Source organism: Mugil cephalus, chromosome 20, assembly GCF_022458985.1.
Source record: "Mugil cephalus isolate CIBA_MC_2020 chromosome 20, CIBA_Mcephalus_1.1, whole genome shotgun sequence".
In the NCBI taxonomy this organism is placed as follows: Eukaryota; Metazoa; Chordata; class Actinopteri; order Mugiliformes; family Mugilidae; genus Mugil; species Mugil cephalus.
In genome coordinates, this window is record NC_061789.1 from 6,401,418 (window position 1) to 6,411,634 (window position 10,217).

Here is a 10,217-nt window from a genome sequence, read left to right on the forward strand (position 1 = left end):
TTCACGAGTCTACACAGTCTACATGTTCAAATGCATTCTACTAAATTTAACATCACTGGAGTGTTTGACATTGCTGCACTGCCTTAGAACAACCACAGGATGGCGCATTGTTGGATTATCTGAAGGCTTTTATTTCACTACCTGTTTCTTGGGAATAACACACTGTTCAGTTCTTCACCATTAACTAGACATTGAAGACGATGAGAAAAGCATTCAGACTATGGCTAAGTGTTAAACCACTAAATACTAGGGATGTCAGAAACGAAACCTTGAGAACAAATCATTTGGAATAAGTGAGAAAAAGGAAGTGATCTTTGGAACATTCGAAACATCTGGTGGCCAATTTTAAAACAACACTCAAACAGTAGATTGTGGTTTGTTTAGTTTTGTTTGGGTTTACAGTATCGTTTGTACGAAAGGATCTTTTTTTTTTTTCAATCAGTGTTTGTATATAATTTTAGCGGTATTATTACAAAATGCAAGCTGTTGCATGCAATACATTTAAATTCAAGCTCCTTAAAGAGGTCGAAGTGTTCCAAGACAGGTGACTTGGGACACTTTCTACTACCATCTATTTCAAATTGGTCTCAAATCAAAAGGACGCTCACTAAAAGACACGCAGAGACTCAAGTCTTCGCAAACAAATAGCACGTTGCAAAGGCTTTAAAATGTTTGAGGCGTATGGGGATGAATCAGCAGCCAATCAGGGAAAGACAAATTATTAAGTATATATATAAATTAGAGATTTTGCATATAATAGACATTTCATATTGTGTAATGGTAGTATTTCATTTACTATTCCATTTTAGTAACGGGATAACAATCATTGCATATTGACTTGCGTTTTACTGAAAGACCACTGTGATGTTTCAAAACCAACATTGTCTTTCTAAAACAGACCTTGGAACAGCGTTTTGAATCACAAGTTCTGCCTAAGTTTCGGTACGGACCAAAACACTGTTTCGATTTTGCCATCACTACTAAAGATCAGCCACTGGTGTATTAGATCCTGGTTAAGATGCCGTCATGAAAAGGGACGTGACCTGTTCAACAGTAGGCAATACAAGGTCTGGTAACTACCTTTTAGAGTTTTCTTTTTAAATGTAAGATAACATTCCAAAAGTATGGCACTAACAGGACTATGAGTCATGTACAGTATGTAACATGGCTGACAAGCTAATTGGCATGCACTACATATACATACTCCCATCTGTTCAGGGTGTGTGTGTAGATATTCCACTGCCCAGTAATTTTCAGCTCCGTCTAGTCTACGTGGTAATTCCTGGCCTCTCTCCGCACGCAGACGGAAACCAGCAGGGCCGCGGAGAGCAACCAGGCGACCAGCTGCATCGAACCCGTGTCGACCCTCTGTCGCTGATACCTTCATCTACCACACCCTGGCACTCTTACCGGCTCCCGTCATGCTCCCCGGTAGAACACAGCAAGATGGGTGTATGGATTTAAGCTTGGGAAGAGTCGTAGAATCGGCCAACGATTTCTTAACGACTTGCTGGAAAAAGCTCAGTTGTAATCTCACGAAGCTGGTTGAGAGAATGAAGCGTTGGTTGGGAAAGCTGTTGACTCCTTATTTTAGATAATGTTGTATAAATGTTTCATTAAAACCAATTACTGAGCGGAGGTTGAAGTATTTGTCCCTTAAGCAAATTGGAGGTAGTCCCCAGGGACTTCCTGGAGTTTGTTACAGTTTATTTGCAGATTGCATCAGTTAAATACTTTGAGTCAAATCTGACGCAAAGTCAAGACATGTCAGTTTGGATGAGAGTGCTGGGCTGAACCAAGCGTACAAACATCCAAGTGGACGACACCAAATATGCTGCCAGATCCAATTGTCCTACAATTTTACTTCCATTTCATCAAGGCCGAGCTGTTCTGATCATAACCTAAGTGGTTCAGTTTCTTTAAAGATTTGCGAAACGCCACATTGTAGGTGGATTTTTACCCGAGCCGTACCTTGTCTTTGTGCTCTACTGCTTTTCCATCTGAAAAGTTCTGGTTGCTGAAACGGTTCGGTCTAGGACCACGGAACCAGAGTACCACCTTGAAAACCAATCCACATTTCCACAGTTTCCTCTAAGATCATACTATTTACCTGTAACCTTTTAGACTCTTATTGGAAATAGGAACTACAAAGGAGCTACGTGAGCCAATTTTGGATTATTTTCTACTGTTTGTGCCTTTTCAGAGATTATTCCAACTCCTGACTCCTGCATCTTCCATTTCCCAAATAGAGAGAACCAACCCCTCAATTCCCAACAAGTTTACTAAGAATAGTTCTGCACCCAACCGGTTTCTGCATAAACGTAAGCAAGATGATTCTGGGAGTTGGTGTTAATGGGTTATATTGTACCTGTAAACTTGAGGACACACTTTCCCCACGATTCCCAGTTGGGTAAAGTTGGCACCAGCCTGCACTCAGTTGGGCATGGGTAGTTGGCACTTGACCCAACTTCAGTCAACCAAACATGTTTTGATTTCTTAAGTCAAATCTGGAAGCAAGCCAGCAGTGTGAAGTGATTAGCAACCCAACTGCAAGAGGGAGTGGGACACAGGAAGTGGCGCCAGAAGACGACAGGAAGCAGCGGGAATGTCCTAACAATGTGGAGACACAGCGAACCTGAACTACAGACATGGAGGAGTGATTAATCGGGTTGTGGCAGGAGTGCCTGTATACTGTTGCTTGCAGTGCATACCGCAACAAACACCCTTGAGAGAGTTTTGGCTTTTGATGGTTTGCCAAATGATGTAGTCTATGATCCCTCGTCAGTTGTGAAGTGCGCGATCCCCAGTCTTTGTTGTGTGTCCCCTGCTTTAGACATTGACCGGTTTTCAAGGTATCAAATCCAGTCTGGGAATAAACGGCCTTCCCCCTCTACCTCTGGTGTCCTCGTCCTTGGGCGGCTCGGTGCGGGTGCTCTGAGTTGGGCCAGCTTTGGGGCGCTGTTCACAGGTGGCCTGGGGGTGGGTGTGCCACGTCCCATCACGGTAGGTGCAGTAGCATACGGTGCGCTCATCAATGTCCACGCGCTCTCCCGCTGGGATCACCCTACTCCCGGCAAAGCAGTTGGGACCTAGAGGGACAGGGCAGACGGTAGAGTCTATATCATAATGGTGAATCTGTGTCGCCAGAATTGTATTTCCACTACACAGCTACCCATAGTTACGGGCAGGCTATAGCTTAGGCCTAGGTCAACAGAATTTACCACAACATCTTGTATTATAGGCTTTATCAAAGATATCGTTGGGTGCCGGACAGGGGAATACATTATATATATCATTTTAAGATTTACGGGATTATGTAAGAGGCCTACTGCTCAACCTCAGTGCTTTGTCAAGGACCTGGCCTTCATGTGGATGTAACTTAGACATGTAGCACCCATCTAGACCAGACCAGACACCCCTACCCCAAAGCAATGACTCCTTGATGGCAGCAGCTGCTGGGTTTTTGATACAAAAACGGCCTCCCAATTCACTAGATCCCAAACTCGTCAAGTGTGATTCACTGGGACAAGCCTCCACAGTGGCTCCTCCCCTCAATGCATAGGACCCACAAACCCCCCACGAACAACGATCTGTCACCAGACACCATACCTCAGAAGTTCCCATGTCCATTCTCTGATGAGTCACAACTGTTTTGGATGCACAAGGGAGACAACATTACACAATATTCGGAAGGTGGTCATAATGTTATGCCTGATCGGTGTATATCACGATGGCATGATATTACATAACTTCGTCCTCGTGCTCCATACACAATAGTAGTGGAGCTGTCATTGCGTGTTTTCACAATGCAGCGCTGGTTGCGTCACTCCACCCCCAGGTTACAGAGCCATCCCTGTTATGTCACGCATGCTTTTATTGCCACTGGCGTTTAAGTCCCTTTGAGAGATTGGTGGGATTGACCACTGAGACAGGAATAGCAGCGGAGACGATAATACCCCTGCTCTTACGCCTTGCTTTATTCAAAGATTATAATGGAGAGGTTGAAAAGGAAAAATGATACTGTGTGACCCCTCAGAGAGCAGGAACATGCGGACTGCCTCCCAGTTGTGCCGCCCATGCCAACTTATGGCAGTTGCAGTTAAGTTGCGCTGTCTATTTTTACTGCTCCTCTGCTGGACAGACAGCGGGACAGATGGTTTGGTTTGTTGCGTCATAGGTTGGCATCAGATGAACTGTACTTCCTGCGCTCCCGCTGACTGGTGTGGGTAATTGTTTTACAGACGGATGCCAAGTAAAGGAACCCCCATCTGTGAATGAGGGATGCCAATGATACCATCAACAAGCTGTTTACATTTTTTTTTAACTTACTGCATCCTGACCAGTATGTCATTCCATAATATTCCATATTCTATGCAATATACACTGATTAGGCATAACATTACGACCGCCTTCCTAATATTGTGCAGGTATTCCTTGAGCCTCATCAGAGAATGGTCACAGGCCTTTAAAGGCCTGGTCAACACCTTGTGCTGTTTTTCATGTTTTGTTTTTGTGGTTGTTACAAAACCATTTGTAACATTGTATCTGGTCCAGTCTTGGTGAGTGGTACATGTCTAAGTAACATCCACAGGTATTCAATGTTATTAACTTCTAGTTTCAGTGGTTTTAATGTTGTGGCTGATTGGTGTATGTTGATGATCGGTTCAGCAAATATTTAGCCCCCTTCAATCTTTGTGCAGTAATTTGCCTTGAGGATTCCAGCACGTTCTTTTTCTCTACAAGGTTTCTCTGACCACTTAGAAACCATCCTGTAACATGATGCTGCCACCACCATGCTCCACCATTTTACCAACCAGGCAATGAGCGGTGCCTTTAGTTATAGTTAAATGAATCATAGATGCGATTTAGTTTTAACAATTGTTAAACTGAAGGAAAGAAAGACAATCTTCAACTGCAGATTAATCCACACTTGGTTCTCTGGAGTGTGTCATGGTAGTGAAGGGACATGTCAACTCATTGAGCTCAGTAGCTTTCAGACATAAAAATGGATGGTTTTTGTCATTAATTAGACTAGTATATTTATGGCAGTCTCCCAAAATACATGCAAGGCTGATGTTCAAATATTTTCTGGGTAAGGCTGAAGAATTAGAGTCAGACGGGACAAAAAGAAGTTACTTTGCCCTATTTGGGTCTTACCGTTCTTACAGATGGGGCAGCAGTGGTTGGGCTCATAGGTGGGGTTGACGCAGTGAGGGGCTGGGCAGTCCGAAATGCTGCAGTAGACCTCTCTGTTGGCCTCACAGCGGCATCGCTCACATCTCGACAGCTGAAACAAGCAAACAGTTTGAATTTCATGATAAGAGCTCTCAGATAAGGGGGCTAAGGGGCTACAACCAAAACAGTGAGCTGAAAGAAACTAAATTACCTACATTTTACAGAGCAGAACCTTCGAAAAGCATGTACAATCCTTTGTGAATTCCAGTCCAACACCTAATGCTGTGGTCCTCTCTCAAAATAGTATCCCATTTTTTTTTAGTTAAGATTTATTTTTCCATGCCATGAAATAACAAAACAAAGTCCCACACAGTATTACAATCTGCTTAGCTACGCACAACATGCAGTGGAAAAAAGTGGAAGCACTTTGCGTAATCCAGCTAGTACAAATAGTACAATAGAGTACACTAGGCAAAAATTGTACAGTGATAATCTTTAATGCTTCACATATAATGAATGAAATCATGCTTTATTGTCGTTGTTGTGGAAACAACAACAATCTAACTCTATAAAAAAACATTGTAAAAAATAAAAAGTAGCTATAAAAGTAAGTAAGACAAGTTGAATAAGTACAACACACTCTCACCCAAGATACACACGTCGGGTTATAGCATGCAGTGACAATAATGCAGCCAAAATAATCAAGCAGTGGGTAATGTCAGCCCTCTCAATTGTTCTTGTACAAAGAAAAGCCCAAACCATTTTTTTTTTCTAATATTTGGGTGCTGTGCGTAAATCTCAAATGACGCACGGCCAATTACGCAGCTGCCTCAATAAATAGGCCTATAGTTGGATCCGGGTGAACCGCTGAATGATGCGAAGGGAGAGAGCGAAGTTTGGATCTTTCTCACCCTGAACTCCTCTAGGAGTCTGTACGTTTTGCCCCCGTAGACGCAGACTCTGGCCATAGCCTCACACACCGGACAGCAAGCCTTATACCTGATCCGCGTGCACCGCGGATGGATGCGGGGACACTTGGGTCGTACGCACACGGGGCCGTCAACGGTGCACGTGCACGGACACGCCGAGGGGCTCGGGTAGTAAACCTCTCCGATGCCGTACACGAAGCCGTGGTCGTCGATGCACCACTTCCCGCGGTAGTCCCCGAACTCGTAGTCCAGGTCGGTTTTGGAGGAGTACTCCGCCGCCACCGCGAGCTCCGCGCCGCGCCGCTGGATGTGCGGCGGCGGAAGCGGCAGCAGCAGCAGTGCGAGCGCGACGGGGAAGCACCTGAGCGCGCGGTGCACCATGGTGAACAGGTTACCACACCGGACCGTGTGCGCGTCTGCAGCCCAGCTGCCTCCGGTGAGCTTCCCCGCCCACTGTCAGGGGCGGCGGTGACGCCGATCCATGCGCGTCAGTCCGGAGTGTCACTGAGACGCCAGCCAGGCGCGATCATATGGAACATGCACGGATCAGCCACAACATTAAAACCATAGTCAGTAAGAGGTAACAATACATCATTCTGCTGGGAAACTTTTGGACGTGGCATTCATTGGTATGGATGTTATTCAGAAATGCACCACCCACATAGACCAGACCAGGCACAGACACGCAGAGCAGTCCAACTCAGAAAACATGAAAAACAGCACAAGGTGTTGACCTGGCCTCTGAATTCACTAGACCCCAAACTGACCTGTGGGATGATCCACAGATTTCACTTCCCCTCAACCCATAGGACCCAAAGGTCACAAGGTGTCACAACTGTTTTGGGGGCACAAGGGAGATGTACACAGTATTAGGAAGGTGGTCATAATGTTATGCCTGATTGGTGTAGATTTCCTAAGAAGTTCAGCGACTACACTAAACTAATATGAGCCTAATTGATTTTTATGCAGACAGGAGCTGCTGTTCAGAAAGAGGTGTTTATTAATTGCAAAACTCACAAATATAATGCAGGTCACACTATCACCATGTATTAATTCAACACCACTAAAGACAATGCACCCAAAGCCATTATTATTATTAATAATATTAACTGTCTCTACAGGTTGGGTTATTACATACTAGTACTACAACATACTGGAAACTACAACTACTTCATCTATTGTGAAATATGAAAACATCAAGTGCTCAGCACGTACAGGTTCCTGAAGGGTTATAAACTACTTATAACCAACCTGCAAAATTAAAAGTCGGAATTTTGAATCATGTTCACTCTTAAGGCCTCTCCGGAATCAACCGTCCGGTTTGTGCTTGATATTTGGGAATCCTCACCATGTTCAAGATCTCTTCACCCAGTTCCTCCATGTCCACAGAGGGGCCAGCTTTCTTCAGCCCCACCTTCACCACTTTCATTTCTGTTCTGCGATCTGTAGAGAGCAACAGGGAACGGTAAGAAGTCTCAAACTGCAAAATTGAACTGAAAACACAAAGTGGAATTGTTGGTTAAAAAAAAAAAACTCACTGTAACAGACAAAGGGTCTCGTGTTTATGCAACGAGAGTTTGCCCATTTACCAGTGTAGATAGCAACACAAGAAGCATCCAAGTCAGAACTAGGGGTCTCAGGCAACCAGTTATCAAATACATCCTCGCTCCCATCCGACCACCTCCAAGAGTTCCTGTAGAAGCCGATCCATGAGTTGCTGGCCATGTTCTTTATCTGATCATTCTCAGTCTGGTTCCTCACACTGGCCAAGTCAATGTAGTTGTTCCTGCAGTAGGCCCTAGCTGCATCCCAAGTCATCAGAGTATTCACACGGATGAAGCTGGGTGAAGTTTCTGATGTTCCCTCTGTACCTAAAAAATATTTAAACACTGAGTGATTCCAGACAAATATTTTGACCTAAAATCGCACCATTTGTGAGGCGCTAACGCACGCCTAATGCTTCTGCGTCAATTTGATGCCATGGCCGTGGCGTCAGCCCAGGCTCTAACGGCGTGACGCGCACCTCGCCAGAAGCGCAACTACCCAACGCAGACCAGCGGCTTCTCCGTCTACGCAATTGTCGTATTTCTTGTTTGAATTTGTTTGATTGAAATAGAAACAAAAATGAACTGGACTTTTGCAGAGCGAGCCTCACTGACGAGCGCATGAGTGTATATGACTCGGTGTAGACGACGTGCGTAAGTTACGCCGTCTATGTGCCGGAGAGGCAGGTGATTGATAGGTAATGGATAATTATTTGCATCGACTTTTTGGACTGACACATTTTTGTTTCGGCGTCAGTTCCATTTCTGGCGAGCCGCACATCAGGCTATGGCGTTGGGGTCTACGTAGGTTCTGGGCCGTCAAATTGACCCGTAAGCATTAACCGTGCGTTACGTTGACTTTTTCAGCACTGACAACTGTCGCTTCATCAGCTTCCGAGACTTATTTGTGTAAAACAAACAAACAAAAAAAACATACTATTTTTGTAGCAGATGAAGTTGTGGATGTTACCACACAAATCATCCTTCCATTTTCCGTTTTGGGCCATCATCACACAGGATTTATAGTTGGTGTGGTCTATGGGGTAGCCGTCTTCCCACATGGGGAACTTAGTATCTCCTTCACCATAATAGGTCTCATCTTCCAGAGACCACGTCCACGCGTCAGTGTCTCTGTTGAGCCCGATCCAGAAGGAGTTTAACCCTGTAAGTTTCATGAGTTTGTCCAAATGTTCCTTGCTTTGTACGACAGCCAGGTCAGTGTATTTATTTCTGCAGTACTCCCGAGCGTCCTTTATATTCTTTTCAGTCTGTACAATGATGTAGTCGTGAGGAAAACAGGCAGGCAGGAGACACAGTCCTGTAGCAATGACAAAGACGTTCATGTTAACTGGGTAACATTATCTATCTATTTATCTATCAAGAAAGGTTGGGGATACAAAACTGGTTCCAAAATTCAGATTCCAAGGGAGTCTTTCAGTATTTTCATACTGATTCTGCCTCATTTTCAGTCTGACTCATTTACCTCCTCTGGGTAAACTGCTAAATGTACTGTACTACAAACACCTACCATGTACGCAGAGCGGACCAGTCATTTTGGCGCTCTAGGCGACGGTTTGGCGCCCCCACCCCCATCAATAAGATATTGCACAAAGTATACTGATGAGACCAGTGCAGCCAGAGTTGAATAAAAATGGAGTGCACAAAAAAAAAAACAAATACATCATCTAGCATTGTTGTACAGCAAACATGTACATAAAGATAGTGAAATTAGAGTATTGCTCAAAAGACTATGTGCAATAATGTGCATAATGTCCTACAATACACATTGGGACCTACATACAAAATAAAAACTACCTATACTGCCTGCGCTTAGGGCCGACTCTGCATGTGTGTACTAAGACCTGGCACCAAGATACTACAGTTTTCCAGATTTATGAGTTTGTCTGTTTTCCATACACAGTCCGTATGTCCTGGATGTTTATCCCAAACCAGAACGAGCGCAAAGCTCAGACATTTGACAAAACAAATGAATTTCACTGACCTGACATGACCACCGCCATGACAACAGCCGCCCGTTTCATGATGGACTGCTGCGAAGCTCCCCTCAGACTTGAACTGACAAATGTTGTGACGTTATTATTTTTTGGTGGTGGTGGCAGACGTCATCAGGTCTTAAGCACAAGTGTAAAAATACCACGTTTCAACTAAAAGTACGGAAGAGTATTAGGTCCACACATGAGAAAAAATGTATATTTTTTTGTCATCAGTCGTTTTGTGAGTGTTCGAGGAAAAAGTTGAAATTTCGAAAAAGAAAAAGTCAAAATATAATTTCAAGAAAAAATTTTGAGAAAAAAGTATAAAGTAGAAAATAGATCTTTAAACCGGCACTACTGTATTGGGGCTTAATTAATAATTAACATTAAGAATATGAAATTGTATTGTGATTATTTTTACAGTTACATTGCTGATATAATATATTGGACTGTTGCATGTCAACAGTGGCCTGGACATTGTCCCACACTGTTGCCTTCCACAGGTATCGGCAGCACCATACACATACGTGCCTGCCGGTGTAAACTTCTACTCTGACTTACCCCGAAATTTCAAC

The 10,217-nt window shown here is 44.0% G+C and overlaps 2 protein-coding genes across 3 annotated transcripts; both read right to left on the minus strand.

Annotated features, from left to right (window-relative positions):
* Positions 1-110: 110 nt before the first annotated feature.
* si:dkey-283b1.7 (von Willebrand factor C domain-containing protein 2-like) lies at positions 111-6,838 on the minus strand. Of its 2 annotated transcripts, none has more exons than XM_047572491.1 (3): positions 6,087-6,829; positions 5,158-5,287; positions 111-3,089 (listed from the first exon to the last, which is right to left on the minus strand). In XM_047572491.1, exons 1-3 carry the CDS (start codon positions 6,483-6,485, stop codon positions 2,848-2,850), a joined length of 771 nt encoding a protein of 256 aa, XP_047428447.1. In that variant the 5' UTR covers positions 6,486-6,829; the 3' UTR covers positions 111-2,847. The 2 variants fall into 2 exon arrangements, with proteins under 2 accessions (XP_047428447.1, XP_047428448.1); XM_047572492.1 differs by lacking the exon at positions 111-3,089 and adding an exon at positions 3,107-4,268 and having other exon boundaries at positions 6,087-6,838.
* Positions 6,839-7,395: 557 nt separating this feature from the next.
* On the minus strand, positions 7,396-9,836 carry LOC124997827 (putative C-type lectin domain family 20 member A). Its single transcript, XM_047571836.1, has 4 exons — positions 9,651-9,836; positions 8,586-8,966; positions 7,643-7,975; positions 7,396-7,547 (listed from the first exon to the last, which is right to left on the minus strand). The coding sequence occupies exons 1-4, from the start codon at positions 9,688-9,690 to the stop codon at positions 7,396-7,398; spliced, it is 906 nt and encodes a 301-aa protein (XP_047427792.1). The 5' UTR covers positions 9,691-9,836.
* Positions 9,837-10,217: the final 381 nt, after the last annotated feature.